The sequence below is a fragment of the Capricornis sumatraensis genome, chromosome 6 (genome assembly GCF_032405125.1).
Source record: "Capricornis sumatraensis isolate serow.1 chromosome 6, serow.2, whole genome shotgun sequence".
NCBI lineage: Eukaryota > Metazoa > Chordata > Mammalia > Artiodactyla > Bovidae > Capricornis > Capricornis sumatraensis.
The window spans coordinates 110,824,079-110,843,338 of NC_091074.1; the positions used below are offsets into that span (position 1 = coordinate 110,824,079).

The 19,260-nt window shown below is 41.1% G+C and overlaps 1 protein-coding gene across 2 annotated transcripts in view; it reads left to right on the top strand.

The window, feature by feature from the left end:
- The window catches only part of KIAA1958 (KIAA1958 ortholog), a 65,728-nt gene extending 57,040 nt beyond the window's left edge, over nt 1-8,688 (top strand). For both annotated transcript variants that reach the window (XM_068974698.1, XM_068974699.1), the window contains one exon: nt 7,882-8,688. In XM_068974698.1, coding sequence (XP_068830799.1) covers nt 7,882-8,688 — 807 coding nt within the window. The remainder of the gene's footprint in view (nt 1-7,881) is intronic.
- Nucleotides 8,689-19,260: the final 10,572 nt, after the last annotated feature.

Below are 19,260 nucleotides of genomic sequence, written 5' to 3' on the forward strand. Positions count from 1 at the left end.
AAGGTATTTTTAGTCTGGTTGTGTCTCTAAAGATCGATATAGCTAGCAGCAGACAGGGCAGTTGCAGCTGTTGACCATGGTCTGGCAGCTGGCTTTCCTGGTGGCACAGATGGTATAGAATCCACCTGCAATGCAGGAGACCTGGCTTTGATCCATGGTTGTGAAGATCCCCTGGAGAAGGAAATTTCTACCCATTCCAGTAGTCTTGCCTGGGAAATCCCATGGACAGAGGAGCCTGGCAGGCTTACAGTCCATAAGGTCACAAAGAGTCAGACATGACTGAGCAGCTAACACTTCACTTTGGACCTTGCATTTAGTTTCTTTTTTTTTTTTTTTTTTTAAGGAGGAAAGCAAGCAATCAGATCAGACTTCAAGTCATCTCAATAAGCAGAGTGAGCCCTGCCAGTCTCACTCTTTCATTACCCTGTGGTCTACCAATGTGTTCCACAGAGTGCTTTTTCTTCAGATGTGATCTAATCCTCACTAATACGTCTTTCTCAGAGTTGCTGTCTCATTGATTTATATATTCCTTAGCCTTACTGAGAAAATAGAGCCTCTTGAAGTTTGTATCTGTCTTTCTCAATAAATGGAAATTTGGTAACTACAAAAGTGAAATCATTTTTGTTGTCAGCAATGGTTACTTGAAATTTTGTTTTGTTTTCCTATTAGAGTATGTATTAGTTCACAAGCATTTTCTCCACTTTCTTCATCTCTTGGTCAAGATTATCACAAAAGGAAGTCTGAGGCATTCCCCAAAAGTAACTCTTGGTTTTACATGTCTTAGAATTCTTTCAATTGCCAAGGATTACTACATAGCTCCAAAACTTTGGGATTTATCAGCAAGTCAGTCTTCTTATACTGTTCTTTCCTATCTGGCATCGTCTGCCCTGTGACCAAGCTCTTACTTCTCTTTGGTCATTTTCACATCAAGGAAGCCAGGTTTGCAATCCATAGTGAATTTTTTTTTTCTTTCTTTTTTTTTTCCATAGTGAATTTAATGTAGTAAATCTATTCAGAGTGGCTTATGGAGGGAAATAGTTTTTGGCAATGTCTTCATAAAAAATTAAAGACCTGGAGGAATGACCATCAACCAAAACACAATCTGAGAAAACAAAGGAGGCAGCCAACATGGGCCAGAATGAAGAGTTTCTTGTGTGCAAAGAATATAAATTTTGTGCCTTGACATTTCTCCAGGAATTGCTTTTGCTATAATTTTTCTTTGAAACTTGTATAAATCAAGAGAGATGATCTGCACCCTAACTCAGCTTGGTTCTCTTGACTCTGAGGTCAACTCCTTACTTTAACCCATGTTTGTCAGTGCATGGGGTATCAGTGAGAACAGTTCAGACCTGCTAGTGGGGATCTTCAACCTAAAGAACCAGTCGTGTATGAGATGTCATTCTTGCCTTCAGGAAGCTTTCAGTCCACTTTGAGAGACAGACCTATAAATTGGGGGGCTTCACTCGTGGCTCAGTGGTAAAGAATCTGCCTGCCAGTGCAGGAGACATGGGTTGAATCCCTGATCCTGGAAGATCCCACATGCTGCTGAGCAATTAAGCCCTGGTGCCACAACTGCTGAGAGTGTGCTCTGCAGCCTGGGAGCCAGCTCTCACGAGCCCACGTGTCTGCAGTTACTAAAGCCAGCACACCCTAGAGCCAGTGCTCCATGACAAGAGAAGCGACTGCAGTGCGAGGCCCACACACTGCAGCTAGAGTAGCCCCCGCTTTCTCTTAACTAGAGAGAAGCCAGAGCAGGAATGAAGCCCCTGCACAACCAAAACGAAATAAATAAATAGAGTTATTTGTTCTAAAAAGATTTGTGGGATCCCACTTGAGAGAGTAACTTGCTTAGGGAAGCTGGAGTAGTCTTCTATTTTGAGCTAGATCTGAAATAAGGTTTCAGAGGTTTTCCAAATAGAGAAGATTAGTGGGGGGGAAAAGCTTTCTAGATAGAGGAAGTAGCATATGCAGAGACTTGGAAGCATGAAAGAGCCTTGTGGTTTATATGACTGGCACAGCGTTCCGTGAGGCTGGAAAGCAGAGTATAACAAAAACTACCACACAAAAAATAGATGTCCTTTTCATCATAGGGGACTGGAATGCAAAAGTAGGAAGACAGGAGATACCTGAAGTAACAGGCAGGTGTAGCCTTGAAGTACAAAATGAAGTAGGACAAAGGCTAACAGTTTGGCCAAGAGAACCCACTGGTGACAGCAAACACCCTCTTCCAACAACACAAGAGACGACTCTACACATGGACATCACCAGATGGTCAATACCAAAGTCAGATTGATTATATTCTTTGCAGCTGAAGATGGAGAAGCTCTATAGCAAAACAAGCTCTACAGCAAAAACAAGACCAGGAGCTGACTGGATCAGATCAACAACTCCTTATTGCAAAATTCAGACTTATATTGAACAAAGTTGGGAAAACCACTACACCATTCAGGTATGGCCTAAATCAAACCCCTTACGCTTATGCAGTGGAAGTGACAAATAGATTCAAGGGATTAGATCTGATAGACAGAGTCCCAGAAGAACTGTGGACAGAGGTTTGTAACATTGTATAGGAGGCAGTTATCAAAACCATCCCCACGAAAAGGAAATGGCAAAATGCTTGTCTGAGAAGACCTTACAAATAGCTGAGAAAAGAAGAGAAGCAAAAGTCAAAGAAGCAAAAGAAAAGTATATCCATCTGAATGCAGAGTTCCAAAGAATAGCAAGGAGAGAAAAGAAAGGAGGAGCAAGGATAGCGAGGAGAGCCTCAGTGATCAGTGCAAGGAAATAGAGGGAAATAACAGGATGGGAAAGACAAGAAATCTCTTCAAGAAAATTAGAGATACCAAGGCAACATTTCATGCAAAGATGGGTACAATAAGGGACAGAAATGGTATGGACCTAACAGAAGCAGAAGATATGGCAAGAATACCCAGAGTCAGTTCAGTTCAGTTGCTCGGTTGTGTCCGACTCTTTGCGACCTCATCAGGAGAACTGTACAAAAAAGATCTTCATGACCCAGATAACCATGATGGTGTGATCACTCACCTAGAGCCAGACATCCTGGAGTGTGAAGTTAAGTGGGCCTTAGGAAGCATCACTATGAGCAAAGCTAGTGGAGGTGATGGAATTTCAGCTGAGTAATTTCAAATCCTGGAAGATGATGCTGTGAAAGTGCTGCACTCAATATGCCAGCAAATTTGGAAAACTCAGCAGTGGCCACAGGACTGGAAAAGGTCTGTTTTCATTCCAATCCCAAAGAAAGGCAATGCCCCAAAATGTTCAAACTACCACACAGTTGCACTCATTTCACACGCTAGCAAAGTAGTGCTCAAAACTCTCCAAGCCGGGCTTCAGTGGTTCATGAACCAAGAACTTCCAGATGTTCAAGCTGAATTTAGACAAGGCAGAGGAGCCAGAGATCAAATTGCCAACATCCATTGGATCATCAAAAAAGTGAGAGAGTTCCAGAAAAAATTTACTTGTGCTTTATTGACTATGCCAAAGCCTTTGACTGTGTAGATCACAACAAACTGTGGAAAATTCTTAAAGGGATGAGAATACCAGACCACCTGACCTGCCTCCTGAGAAAACTGTCTGCAGGTCAAGAAGCAACAGTTAGAATCAGACATGAAACAATGGACTGGTTCAAAATTGGGAAAGGAGTACAACAAGTCTGTATATTCACACCTTATTTATTTATTTAACTTATACGCAGAGTACATCATGAGAAACGCTGGGCTGGAAGAAGCACAAGCTGGAATCAAGATTGCCGGGAGAAATATCAATAACCTCAGATACGCAGATGACACCACCCTTATGGCAGAAAGTGAAGAGGAACTAAAAAGCCTCTTGATGAAAGTGAAAGAGGAGAGTGAAAAAGTTGGCTTAAAGCTCAACATTCAGAAAATGAAGATCATGGCATCTGGTCCCATCACTTCATGGGAAATAGATGGGGAAACAGTGGAAACAGTGTCAGACTTTATTTTTGGGGGCTCCAAAATCACTGCAGATGGTGATTGCAGCCATGAAATTATGGTGATTGCAGCCATGAAATTAAAAGACGCTTACTCCTTGGAAGGAAAGTTATGACCAACCTAGATAGCATATTCAAAAGCAGAGACATTACTTTGCCAACAAAGGTCCGTCTAGTCAAGCCTATGGTTTTTCCAGTGGTCATGTATCGATGTAGGGTTGGGCTATAAAGAAAGCTGAGTGCCGAAGAATTGATGCTTTTGAGCTGTGGTGTTGGAGGAGACTCTTGAGAGTCCCTTGGACTGTAAGGAGATCAAACCAGTCAATCCTAAAGGAAATCAACCCTGAATATTCATTGTAAGAACTGATGCTGAAGCTGAAGCTCTACTACTTTTGCCACCTGATGCAAAGGGCTGATTCATGGGAAAAGACCCTGATGCTGGGAAAGATTGAAGGCAGGCAGAGAAGGGGACTACAGAGGATGAGATGGTTGGATGGCATCACTGACTCTAAGTTTAAGCAAGCTCCAGGAGTTGGTGATGGACACAGAAGCCTGGCGTGCTGCAGTCCCAGGGGTCCGCAAAGAGTCGGACACAACTAATCAACTGATCTGAACTGAACAGAGAGGAACAGGATGGGGAGAGGTCGCGGTGTCTGTCTTTGCAAGCAGTCTACTATTGTATGGAAGCAGATTGTGAAGACTTGCATATAACGGAAAGATTTGGAACTTACCCTAAAGGCAACAGGAAGCTATCAGAAGTTACTTGTTTTATTTTTAGATACTAAGGTAATGTGATTTTCTGCTCAAAACCTCTTATGTAAGAAAACAGGGCTCTCCTACAGTCCCTGTGGTTGCCCCGGAAGCCATTACGCTAGTACAGTGGCCCACGCTTTCGTCAGTTGTTGGGATCAAGAGTGGACCAGTCGAAATCCTCTCTTCATATTTTTTGTTCTACTGAAAATAAGGGTTGGCCTTTTGCTAATATTTGAAACTGTGAGATATAAACCTTGTGGAATGCTAGGTGGCTACATAAAGACAGCTGCTTTGTACAGAGAAGCAGAAGGTGACAGATGGAATCCTGAAGGCCTTGGAATCCACCCATTCTGATAGCCCTCTTTGCCTAGGCTTGTTCAGGTCTGGTCTGTCTCTCTTGTAACCACAGGAATCCCAGCTAATACAAAGAGAGGTTAATACCTGCAAGTAGGGAGTTTCAAATGACAGCGTAAAAATCTGAAACCAGCTGCGTTTGGGGGGGTCATTGTAATTGGAAGTTTTTTTAACTGTTACTAGTATGTAAGAAAGCTACTGCTTTTTATATTTTATGTGCAGCTACTCTCCTCTTTCTGATGGCTGTTTGACTGAATCTCTTGGAGTTGCCTAGACCAACATTTAGATTATCAGAGAACAGTTACATTTTGTCTGTTTCCTTTCCTGTATACATATATACATATGTGTGTGTGTGTAATTTCTTTTTCGTCTCTTGGTCAGAATCTTTAGAGCAGTGTTATGTAATAGCAGTGATATTCATCATTTTTATCCTTTTCCTCACTTCATGAAAAAAGATTTTAATGTTTTCATCTTGGGTATAGTTTTTATAGTTCGTGTCTGTAAAATAGTCTTCATCATACTAAGAGGATATTTTTTCCTCCAACCTGAGTTTAGTTTGAATGTTTTTTCTTTTAATTTATTTTTTTGGTTGCACTAGGTCTTCGTTGCTGCACACAGACTTTGTCTAGTTGCGGTGAGCAGGGCCTGCTCTTCGTCTTGGTGCTCCGGCTTCTCATTGCGGTGGCTTCTCTTGTTACGGAGCGCAGGCTCTAGGTGTGCGGGCTCCGGTAGATGGGACTCTCAGCTCTAGAGCACTGGATCAGTAGTTGTGGCATACTGGCTTAGTTGCTCCCAGATATGTGGAATCTTCCTGAACCTGGGGTTGAACCAAGATCCCCAGCGTTGGCAGGCAGATTCTTTTATATACTCTGCCACCAGGGAAGTTCCTGGTTTGAATTTTTTAAAATTTGAAATGGGATAGCACGTTCTTTCAAATAATTTTTCAGTAATTATCAAGTTCATATTACTTTTCCTTAGTATATGGAATAAGTTAGTTACCTTATTTATTACATTTGAATCATCCTTACACTCTGCCATAATCCCTGATGGTCTCAATGTCCATTGCTTTCCTGCAGTCCTGAATTTGATGTGATAACATAAGTAGCCCAGAGCCGTGTCCTCGTTTGCGTGGTTCTAACATGTATGCATTTTGTTTAACATTTGTGCCGTGCAAAACGGAAATCACCAATATTTTACTTAGTACATTTATACTCATATACTTTGGTTTTTGGTATAATATCTGTCAGAGTTGGATTAGGGAAAAAAATGAAGAACGCTTCTTTTTTCTGTGCTCTGAAATTGTTTAAATACAAAAGAAAAGCTGAATTGACTCCATAATGCCATTTCTTTATGAGTGACGTACATCTTTGGCAATCATTTGACTCAGATCTTCTACCTCTTATTGAACCAACTTTGGTAACTTACATTTTGCTAAGGAATTTTTCAGGTTATTTATATTTTCAAATTAATATGAATAAAGTTTATAATATTCTTTGTTTTCGGTACTTACAGTTTTTCTCATTTCTGAAATTGTCTATATGTATATTTCCTTTTCTCTTCTTTCTCTTTCTTTCTGTCATATTTGCTAGGAGTTTGTAATAGTTTCATTTTTTATCCCAATGTATGTCTTTTCCAGTTCATTAATTTGTTTTATTTTTATTGATTCACTCTACTATTTTTGAATTTGATCTACTTTTTCTAGCCTTTTGTGTTGAATAATGTTCGTTTATTTTCAATAAAGTATCTAACAAAGTCATTTAAGGCTGTGATGTTTTGGGAATGTATTTGGTGACATCTCATATGTTTTGATATCTAATGTTTTCAGTTTGGTTCATTTTTAATGTATAATTCTGTTTTTATTTTCTCTTTGACCCAAGGGCTCTTAGAAGAATGAAAGTTACCTGTATAGTTTCTACTTTTAAAACATTTTGTTTTGAAACGATCTTTTGTCCTAGAATGTGTATTCAACCTAAATTGACAATAAGCAGGGTCTGGTTTTATCTTTATCACTCCCTCTTGAAAGTAAAGCTTTCTTTCCAGCCAACCTTCCTGCTCCTCCTACCATACCTAAGGAGCAGTCTTTAATTGTCAGTATAATCATTAAGTTTTTCATATCTTTTGAGAAAATATTGATATTGAAACTCTGTGGAGCATTAAGTCAGAGATATTTCCAGACTTATTCAGATAAATTCAGGTAAAAAATCAAGGCAAAATCTTGCTGTACAAATTGGACATGTCAGTCGTCTTTCTCTATAGGACGTTTCATACCAGCTGCGCCAAACAGTGCAGAGATCAAGGAAATTAATGTTGGAATGATTCAGAGTTTGATCAGTTTAATTCAGGCATGGTTCAGAGAGGATGGTTGGATTTTATTGAAGGGGAGGGAAGGAAATGATTTGCTAGAAAAGAGAAGAAAGGGCATTCCAGAGACAAATAGTTACAAAGGCCAGTAATAAAATATATGTGTATATATACTTATGTTGTATGTATATGTGTTCATTACAGTTTACAAATCCTTTCATGTCCACTACTTTATTTAAGCATTACAGTAGTTCTTTGAGAAGGTATAATTATTATTTCCTTTCTGGTTGCTTGAAACACTGATGTCTAAAGAGCCTAGTATGGAACCTAGATCTCCCAGCGTGAGGCTCACTGTTTTTTCCATTATTTTATTCTAAGAAGGCAGCCCTCTAGAGGGTTGTCCCCAGCACAGCCCCTAGTGAGGATCAGGAGAAGGAAGGAGGGGTCTGGCTACCTGGGTGTCCGCAAAACGTGTAACCTCAGTGTTTGTCTCATTTGAGATCCCTGCAGTGAAGTTGAACGAGTTGCTCGAGAACTTTTACGTCACCGTAAAGAAGAGTGACGGCTCAGACTTCCTGGCCACGTCGCTGCACGCCATCCGCCGAGGCCTGGACCGCATCCTGAAGAACGCAGGGGTGGGCTTCTCCATCACCAGCAGCACCTTCAGCTCGTCCACCAAGAAACTCAAGGAGAAGCTGTGGGTGCTGAGTAAGGCAGGGATGTCAGGGGCCCGCTCCCGCAACATCGTCTACTTCTCCGTCTCGGACGAGGAGGAGATGTGGCAGGCGGGGTGTCTGGGGGATGACAGCCCTATCACGCTCCTGTCCACCGTGGTCAAGTACAACAGCCAGTACCTGAACATGAGGACGCTGCAGGAGCATGCCGACCTGATGTACGGCGACATCGAGCTGCTCACAGACCCACAGAACCATTCCTACTTCGCCCGGACAGACAGCGTCAAGCGGGAGAGCCGGAGCGCTTCCAGCCGCGTTTGCCACGGCAAGATCTACCACGAGCATTCCAGGGGCCACAAACAGTGTCCTTACTGCCTCCTCTACAAGTACATGTACGTCCACCGGCCGCCCACCCAGATGGAGGCCAAGTCCCCTTTCTACCTTACAGCCAGGAAGGAGGCTGCAGACATGGGCAGGGTGTGGTACGAGGAGCAGAGGATGGGCCTGCGGTCTCTTCGGGGAGTTGTCCCGAACTTAGCCAAGAAGGTCAAGCTGGAAAACTGTGAGAACTTCACCTTCGTCTCATTCACTCAGGTGTCCAGGAGGCTCAGCTCCCACAGCTGCTGCCAGTGAGTGTCCCCTGCGTCCTAGCCACTACCTGGTCACTCATCCTGGTCAGGGGGCGCTCCCCACTGCAGCCAAGGCTAGAGCTCCGAGGCGGCCGGGATGACCATGACTTCATGGTCCGGGTGTGGGACTTCCTGTTTCTTTGACTTCAGATTTGTTTTTTTAACTGAAAGTAGACAAGTGAAGATTTAGAATGTTTTATCCAGATGTGTGTCACCTCTGTTAAATTATAGAATCTAATACAACGTATAAATAACTACATACACAAGAGCAAGGAAGTTCATTTTATCTAGTGCCTTTTTAGCACAGATTTTCTCAAAAAAAGAAAAAAAAAACTATTTCAGTAGTCATTAAAAAAAAGAAAATCCCAGTAGCCTAGTAGCTTTAGAATGTTTTGAAGACTCGAAACACTTTAATGAATTACAGTGAGGATCTAGGAAGAGGGAGGCAGACAGATTAACGACTTTCAGGAGAGAACTTGCGCTTGGCACTCCTCTTCATGTTTTGTTGGTGGATAACTTGATCCTGCAGAGCATGCAGCCTTGCTTGGTGGAAGGTCATGGAGCTCCACTCAGTCATGCTGATAGGAAAGCAGGGTTGCTCTTAGCCCTGGGAGGAACTTGATCTCTGCATCAATGGAGACAGTTCTATGAAAAAAGATTAATACACCAAACAGTGCTTGTGAGAACAAGATTTCCAGTGAACTAGGTGGTTCGAGGGAACTTCCTGCAGTGAGAGAAAGTGTCTTGGAAAAGCGATCTGTGATCAAAACGTGAAAAACCTCCTGAAGCAGAAGTGCCTACATTTTCTTTCTCAGCGTGCTGTGAAAGCTGTTTTTGTTTGACCACTGTTTAGAGGTTTGGTTTTTTTTTAATCTGTTCTTTGTGTCATGCAGTTGTTCTGTCAGCATATAGCACTGGATATGTAAAACAACTGAAAGTAATTTTCAGGCCTAACCAGGAAAAAAAACTAACAAAATAAGCTGCAGAGAAAACAAATCCCCAAATGTGTTTATATTAAAGAGTTTTGAAGTATATTTGTCAAAGTACGACTCTTTCAGCCACAAGAGATGTCATCATTTGAGGTTGGCACCAATGCTTGGGACACGGTGATGTGTCATCCTGCCAGGTAAGCAAACCCAGCATCAAGGACATAGTGGTAAAAATCAGACCACGGTGATAGGCTGTTAACACAGTGTGAACACATTTCACTAGGTGAGATTTAATCTGACCGTATGTTATTCACACATGAACAGAAAGTTATCATAACTGCTCTCAACTATAAATGAAAAAGAAACCCAAAGAGTACTAATTAATAAAAATAACTGCTAGGGAATCTTTATTTTGTATCTTGGGAATGACTGTCACAACCTTACCCCATTTTGTTCCTGTGTGTGCTTTCTAACCCACAATTAAAACTCCAGTATACATTCATTTTGCAGGAGTCCTAAAATTAGTCATATTTCTTTTTCAAAATTTTGTTTCAGTATTAATCATTTTTAAGCACTCATTCACTGGCCCTTGAAATATGTAATACTTCCTTTAATGGAGAAGACTCAACCAGTGCTGCCTTAAGGTTTCATGTCATTCCCTTTTTAGTTCCTGCAACACTGATTTTATTCGTTGATCTTTCCTGAATATAGATTAACTTTGATATGTCTCCATCTGTATGTAAATTACAGGTAATATGTAATAAGCAGTATTATAAGCTATTGTTCTGTTGTGGTTTCCTATAGGGGTTTTAGGGTTTTGATTAAAAAGAGACAGAACCTGAAGTACAGTTTGCCTCACTTGCTGAACACCCAAAGGAAATTTCATTTGAAGAAAGCAAATGGTCATTTTTCTTGTCAGTACTGCTGTTAAACAGAAATATAACCTATGTGAAACAGTTGGGCAGAGCCTGCAGCCTAATTAATAAGACTTCCATTTTTCTTTTCAATAGATTCAAGAAAAAATTGCCATTAGGTGTCGCTGGGATCTTTTCAGATTTTTACCTTTCCAGAAGTAGTGATAACTGATCCAGAGGCTATAATCTTCCTGTCGGTAGTGGCTTTTCATCAGCTGAATAACAATCTGCCTCAACTTTGTCGCTTATCACCCATGTGGTGAACTTTCAACCCTCAAGAGTTCTGAAGGGGATGATTATGATTAGAGTCAGGAAGTAGAATCTCCAGTGATACCTGGTGGAAGGAAAGAGTCATTATCTCAGCGTCCTAACTGCCCTTCATCGCGTGCCTCCTGGGGGAACGGGAGTGAGAAAGAACACAGGTATCAGGTGCTGCTCTGCGCCATCCGCTGTGTATTTGTGTGTAGAGGCGTGTGTGTGTTTGCCCACACACTTTAAGCTTATAGGTAGGAACACCTAATGAACCCGCTAACCTGCCAAACACCTGTCCTGCTACATGGCTGCGTCCATGGTCAGACGATCTAAGGGGGCTGCGTAGCTAGCTCGCTAGCCTTCAGAGCTCAGGCCGTCGTTCTGTCTTTTCAGCCAGCTCTAAATCATACCCACTGGGTTCTCGGGGATTTTCTCCTCTTGGCCTAATAATAAGCCAGCAGCAGGGAAAATCCAAGAGAAGAAAGGGGAAGGTTATGAGTACTTTCTCCACTTACCTGTAGTTGTTGTTGTTGTTGTTGTTTTTAATTCATAAGTGGAATTGAATAAGGGGAATTCGCATGTTCACAGAGGCAGAAGTTGCCCTGGCTCCTGTCAGGAATGGTGGGGCTGAAGGTACCTCGGGAGGACCCAGCAAGTCCTGTGGGTGAGCTCTTGCCTGCAATATTTCGGCATCTGCTCTAAAGGGAGCCCTGCTTGCTTGGTACCTCCTCCCCAGAATCTCCCCAGTCTCCCCTGGGAAGTTTATTCTGCCAGAGACACTTGGGGCATCAGCTTGAAGGGTGTGTTTCATTGAAATGTAAAGGCTTAGCACAGCACTGGACACACAGTAATTATGCAATAAGTCTTCCCTATTTAGTTACAGTCTTTGGTGAAAGCAATAATGATATTCAGCTAATCTGCTTTATACCACTTATTCCTTCCATGATGGAAAGTCTCCTTTAAACTGTTAAACTTGAAACCAAACCTTATAATCTGGTCACATTTATACCCAGCACATCAAATTCTACCTCCTACACCTCGAAGCCCGGATACCTCAGATATAAGCAAAAATGGTTAAAGAATTTCAGAGAAGCCCTGAGAGGCTTTATGAGAAAGCTTTCCTTTGTTTACTGTGTTTGCAAAGGGGAGTGTTATGGGAAAACCTAACCAAAGTTGTGAAAGGATTGCTCTCCTCAGTGGTGTGGCATTTCCCAGCTTTCCTTGGGTTATGTGCTGTATTAACCTGCCCTGACTGATACATGGTATTTGTAGAAATGTGAAACTCTTGTTACTTTGATTTTTATCTCAATTCAGCCTTATTAAAACATCAAGCACTATGCCTACTTCTTTCAGCATGTTCATAGACAGCCACGGAGAGAATCTAGACAAAATAGTCCTCCTGTAGAAGCGGAAGCCTCTGGCTATACAGGAAGGATGGCCAGATTGGCGGCACCTTCTCTCCTCGGCTGGTCAGTGCTGGACTCCATTTCCTCAGCTGTGCAGCGAGATGATTGGATTCGATCATCTCCAGAGTGATCAGTGTTAACATCTCTGCAGTTCCTTAAGGCCGTCTAGTCAGGAAGTGGCAAAACCAGGAGACAGAATTCCTGAGTCCTCAAGATCATACACTCAATCTCCTCAATGAGTGCTTCTCAGTATACTGGAATGCTTTCTTAAGGAATAATAATTTTCTTCAAGTTTCACAACTCCTTAAAATTAATATTTTCTCATCTCTGGAAACAGCAGAATGTTGATTATTTTTCTTAGATTAGGCTAACACCTAATTACCATTGGTAATTAACATGTATTGTTAACACTTAAAATGTTTAAATATTACTGTTACCAGATAATACATCCCTTTGTTGCTTTTATTGAAATCTGGATTGCTCACCATTTTTGAGCTAGTTACCAGTTACCTTTAGCCATCCAGGAATACAAACAATGAAGACCTCAAAGAAGAGTTACCTCATTTCCTCTAAGGAGCTCCAATTTAGTCTAAGTTAAGGCCCATACATACTGAGTAACTGTTAACCAACAGCCCTGAGCCGAAGAATACATTAAAAGTTTCAAATTCATGTGTATCTTTAAATGCTTTTACTTTGGAGGTGATCTTTTAATGCTCTATTTTAAGAGAAAACAAACTTGTTTAGGCAGAGTTCTTAGGTAAGAATCTTTGTTGTACTTTCCCATATAAATTATTATCTGAGCAAAAACATGAGGGGGAGACTGGTGATGACCGAAAGCTGAACTCCCTTTCTAAGAGAAGAGGAGGCTTTAGGGAGATGAAGAACTAGTTTATCTGGAAATTCCTCCGTTCTGTACCCATGTATCCTGACATCAGGGGGTTTCCTGAAACTCCTCTGGGGGAGGTCTCCGGTCCTGGCCAAGTTCACAGATTATGATGATGGTTTTGAGCACTTCTAGTTCTTTACAGCCCAAGAAATCCAGAGAAGTTCGTTATGTTTTAATTGTTGATCAGAATCAGATTTCTATGCTCAATTAAAATACTTTATTATTTATCTAATGTGGCTCATTTGGAAGTTAATAATTTCAGGAAGTAGTTATTAAGACCCGGAAAAAGATCACTGGATTATATGTAGATGCATATTGCTTCCATTAGTATTAAAAGCAATTAGATAGATCCCTCCCTGACATTGAGATGAGAATGGGCTCCTAAATACTTTATGGTCAGTATAACAGATTTGATTAATTTACATTTAGCCATAGTTATTGTTACTGATTGACTCCAGTAAGTTTCTGAAAGATTCAGATTTGACTATGGTAAGTGCTTCTCACGGCTGCCTTGTATTCTCACTTAATTCTCACAACAGCTCTGCAAGCTAGGTCTAATTATTCCCATTAACTGAGAAACCAAGGCTCAGAGAAGTTAAGTAAATCTCCCTAAGTCTCACAGAGCTAGTAAATTGGAGAACTTAAGTTTGAGCTCAAGGCTTCTCACTCCAAATGTAGTGCTTGAGGCATGGATGGTCCAGTGGTTAAGACTCGATGCTCCCAGGGCAGGGGACATGGACTCCGACCCCGATCCCTAGTCAGGAAGTAAGATCTCACATGGGTAGATAAAAAAAAAAAAAAAAAAAAAACCCCAAACCTAAACTACCTTCAATCAGGTCAATCAGGTCAATTTATCACAGAGCTTTTTTTTTTTTTTAAATACATGTTTATTTTTTGGCCACACTGTCCAGTATGTGGGATGTTAGTTTCCCAACCAGGGATCAACCTATGCCCCCTGGAATGGAAGGCCAAGTCTTAACCACTGGACTACCAGTGAACTCCCTATCACAGAGCTTTTGAAAAATTAAACAGTTTATGCTTGTTTGGGAAATATTTTCTTTCTCAAACCATATTGTATCATACCTTGTATGTGCTTTCTTACTAATTTAATATTTTTATATAATTCAATAATTCCTGGAAAGCCTGATTGTTTTCTCTGAATGAGTATGACATTGTCTGCCTATCGAGAACCTTCTGTGTTTATCCAGTAAATTACTTGTATTATCTTTTGTCCACCTTAAAGGGAGATGATCATGCCAGTTTAGTCTAATAAAAGTCAAGTCGTTTACAAACTGTACCTGTTTTGACATGGGTATTACTGCTGAAATGTAAAGGACCTCCTAACCTACGTCACAATTACATGCTCAGGGTTTTTACTTTTGCTTTTTAATTTTGACATCAGAGAATTTTTATAATCTTTAAGCTGAAGCTATTTTCTGTTCTTTCCTTTATGAGTACATTTTTCTGTTTTGAGACTTAAAAAAAAAACAAAAGGCTCTGGTGGTTTTGGTTGTTAACTCTGAGATAGCCTAGTCAAATCCCCCTATTTTACCGTTAAGAAATGGAAACCCAGAGATACTAAAGAGCCCATCCAAGGTCAGCAAGACAATAAGTAGTGGAGCGAAGAGTAGAAAATTAATCCAGAATCTTCCATCTATACCATAGCTGGGAAGATCCAGAATCTTCCATCTATACCATAGCTGGGAAGATTTGGATGTTTTAAAATTCATTAATGGGACTGCGTCTGGCAGAACATCTGGCTAGCAGAAGCCTCTGGTGAATTCCAGCCTTCCCAGAAAAACACTCATAAAGACCCAGAAGAAGGCTGCCTCTCAATTCTAGAATGTAGGAGAAATCTTACCATTTACAAGGCATCTGGAGGTGGGCTGAGAAAAACCGTTTCAGGTTGTAGCTCACTGCTTTCTTTTGTTTTGACTCATGAAACAGAGGTTCTGTGAAACAGAAAATCTGAAAGGTATTTAATACTTGTTCTCATTAACCATGTCTGTCTCCTTACTCAAAGCCCTGGCACTAGAGAAGTAACTGACTTATCCTTTCTCTTAACCAGATTGTCTATCCCACCCTCTCTTCCATCTCCCCACCCACCTCCTCTTCATTCAGTCCAACTCCAAGTCCTAGGGCTAACACGTGAGCAGAAAGCAGAGAGAGTCTATCGGTGGCATCGTGCATTGTGAGAAAAAAACGGTAGATAAGCAAGTAGCAGAATATGCAAATATTGTGATTTTTCACTTACAGTATAGGATCAGAGATCCAGAAAACGAAGCAATAAAAAGGAAGAGGATGCCACTTCAACAGACAAGTGTGAAAGTAGAAATTGGGCTTGGAAATATGCACATCTGTTTACCCTCAACCTGTACATCCAAAAGAAGGGATTTGACAAACACTTGTGTGGACAGATAGCATAACCAAAGGCAAATACGGAGTTGAGGACAGCATTTAAGGATGAGTATAGAGAAAAAAAGGGGGCATTAAAAAAAAAAGTGACTGAATCAAGGAAAACGAATAGCTTCCAGAACACTTGAAAATGAAAGTGATCTACTGCAGAGAACAAAATTTTAGAATTCTGTCATATTTGAAGGAACTGAAGAATCGCTTCTATGCGACAGTAATATGCTACCTTAAGATGGGGATGGACTAAGCAAGAAAAACAGCAGAATACAATGAAAAAGACTAGAAAGAAGGATTTCAAGGGAGCTAAAAACACAGTAACAGATTAAAATCCACATTGGAAATAGAAAATAATACCGATGCTTTAAAAAAAGAAAACTAAACGTGAAGGACAAACTTGGTATTTTCTTGTTAATGGTCTTTCAAAAGAAACAGGAGATGAAAATATGGGAAAGATAATGGATTCGAAAAACAGAACATTAGCTAATATTACTGACATTTGCTTTCCTGATGGAAAGACCAGATTGACAAAAAAAATCATTATAAAAATGAAATCTTCCCTGAACAAAATGAAAATCTGTATGTTTAGACTGAAAGGTCTCACTGCATTCCAAGCCAAAAGTGAAAGAAATTTGTTCCCAATCACCTCCTGGCAAAATTTTAAACTACCAAGGAGAGAGAATGAAAAATCCTGCAGCCTTTCATTCAGTCAGACAGTAATAAGTTACCTATCAGAAAACAAAAGAACATTCTGCCTCCAGACTTCTCTGTTGCACCAAGTGCCAGGAAACAATAGGGAATTCTGAGGGGAAAAGTTGTGACTTTGGCATATGATAACATTTTATGTGTTGTACACATTTTATGTGTAAAGATAAGGGACATATTCTTGGTTATGACATTCAGGAAATAAACCATATATGTACTATTCTTATAAAGATATACTGCAACCTACAAAGCTTGGTTAAAAAATTTTACTAAATATAATTTCAAGGGACTCTGCAATATCAGATCATTACCCACTAGAAGAAAAATATATTTGCTTTTAAATAGATAATATGGCCAGAAGCCACATATCCCAAAATGCCCAAAGTCCTCACTAAATGGACTGAACTAATACAAGAAAATGAAAACCAGTCGCCACCTCACAGCATCATGTTTCTTCCTTTTTTCATGACTAAAGTAATCAGGCAGTCAGTTCAGACGCTCAGTCATGTCCGACTCTGCGACCCCATGAATCGCAGCACGCCAGGCCTCCCTGTCCATCACTATCTCCCGGAGTTCACTCAGACTCACGTCCATCGAGTCTGTGATGCCATCCAGCCATCTCATCCTCTGTCGTCCCCTTCTCCTCCTGCCCCCAATCCCTCCCAGCATCAGAGTCTTTTCCAATGAGTCAACTCTTCGCATGAGGTGGCCAAAGTACTGGAGTTTCAGCTTTAGCATCATTCCTTCCAAAGAAATCCCAGCACTGATCTCCTTCAGAATAGATTGGTTGGATCTCCTTGCAGTCCAAGGGACTCTCAAGAGTCTTCTCCAACACCACACTTCAAAAGCATCAATTCTTCTGCACTCAGCCTTCTTCACAATCCAACTCACACCTATACATGACCACTGGAAAAACCATAGCCTTGACTAGACGGACCTTAGTTGGCAAAGTAATGTCTCTGCTTTTGAATATGCTATCTAGGTTGGTCATAACTTTTCTTCCCAGGAGTAAGCGTCTTTTAATTTCACGGCCGAAGTCACCATCTGCAGTGATTTTGGAGCCCCCCAAAATAAAGTCTGACACTGTTTCCACTGTTTCCCCATCTATTTCCCATGAAGTGATGGGACCAGATGGCATGTTCTTAATTTTCTGAATGTTGAGCTTTAAGCCAACTTTTTCACTCCTCTTTTACTTTCATCAAAAGGCTTTTTAGTTCCTCTTCACTTTCTGCCATAAGGGTGGTGTCATCTGCATATCTGAGGTTATTGATATTTGTCCCGGCAATCTTGATTGCAGCTTGTGCTTTTTCCAGCCCAGCGTTTCTCATGATGTACTCTGCATAGAAGTTAAATAAGCAGGGTGACAATATACAGCCTTGACATACTCCTTTTCCTATTTGGAACCAGTCTGTTGTTCCATGTCCAGTTCTAACTGTTGCTTCCTGACCTACATATAGGTTTCTCAAGAGGCAGGTCAGGTGGTCTGGGATTCCCATCTCTTTCAGAATTTTCCACAGTTGATTGTGATCCACACAGTCAAAGGCTTTGGCATAGTCAAGAAAGCAGAAATAGATGTTTTTCTGGAACTCTCTTGCTTTTTCCATGATCCAGCGGATGTTGGCAATTTGATCTCTGGTTCCCCTGCCTTTTCTAAAACCAGCTTGAACATCCGGAATTTCACGGTTCATGTATTGCTGAAGCCTGGCTTGGAGAATTTTGAGCACTACTTTACTAGCGTGTGAGATGAGTGCAACTGTGCAGTAGTTTGAGCATTCTTTGGCATTGCCTTTCTTTGGGATTGGAATGAAAACTGAGCTTTTCCAGTCCTGTGGTCACTGCTGAGTTTTCCAAATTTGCTGGCATATTGAGTGCAGCACTTTCACAGCATCATCTTTCAGGATTTGAAACAGCTCAACTGGAATTCCATCACCTCCACTTGATCCCAAATAATTCAGTTGGTAGAGAATCCACCTGCAATGCAGGAGACCCTGGTTCGATTCCTGGGTCAGGAATATCCTTTGGCAAAAGAGAGGCTACTTACTCCAGTATTCTTGGGCTTCCCTTGTGGTTCAGCTGGTAAAGAATCTGCCTGCAGTGCAGAAGACCTGGGTTCAATCCTTGGGTTGGGAAGATCCCCTGGAAAAAGGAAAGGCTACCCACTCCAGTATTCTGGCCTGGTGAATTCCATGGACTCTATTAGTCAATGGGGTTGCAGAGTCGGACACAACTGAGTGACTTTTCACTTTCACAGTATAAATCGAATATTTAGACATCTTTTTACAAGTATAATTGCTGTGTTTTCCCTACTACCATTTAAAACACTGTCTTGATGGGCCCTTGCTTCCACGTGAGAACAGGGAGGGCCCCCCACGTTTTTCTTGGGGTCTGAGAGCCCAGACCGGAGCTTGTGGAGTCCGCTTTGTGTGCTTCTCTGCTATTCCCAAACTCAGAACTAACAACCAGTGCAAAAGTAAAAAATTACAGAAGATAAGTGTGTGTTGCAACAGGAGACCAGGAGAAATGAAACTTGTTTTAGAGTACAAATGCCAGAAAAGTTCAGTTTCAACAATAGGAAACTGGCCAGAGGCAGTTGAGGGGTTTTCCTTAGCTGTACTTGAAGTTTTACAGAATCGTGTTTAAATTCAGACAGTAAGAATAAAAGCAGTAAAAATAAAAACAAAAGAGCTCACTAAGTTACTTTCAGCGTCTACAGTGTCAGTGTTAGAACTTAAACCTGGGTTGCTTCGTTTTGGTTTTCGTTTGATTGTACTGGACAGACTTGAAAACACACAGTAATACTGAGTATCGTTGACCTTGCTCAGGTCCTTCCTGGTGGTATGAAGGTTTTGTCTGTGCCCCCACAGTGGTCATGACAATTGAAACTGGAATTTACATTTTCAACAATCTTAGCACATTTGCTTTAAATTTAGCGATAGAAAAGTGAGTGGGTTGCTTTGCGTTTGTTTAGTTTTTCTTCTGAAGCACAGCAAAACCTCTTCCAGATGGAAGGAGTCTCTTATGGATAAATTCCAAGTGTAACCTTTCGCAGGGTCTCCTCTTGCTGGGCTGTAACTG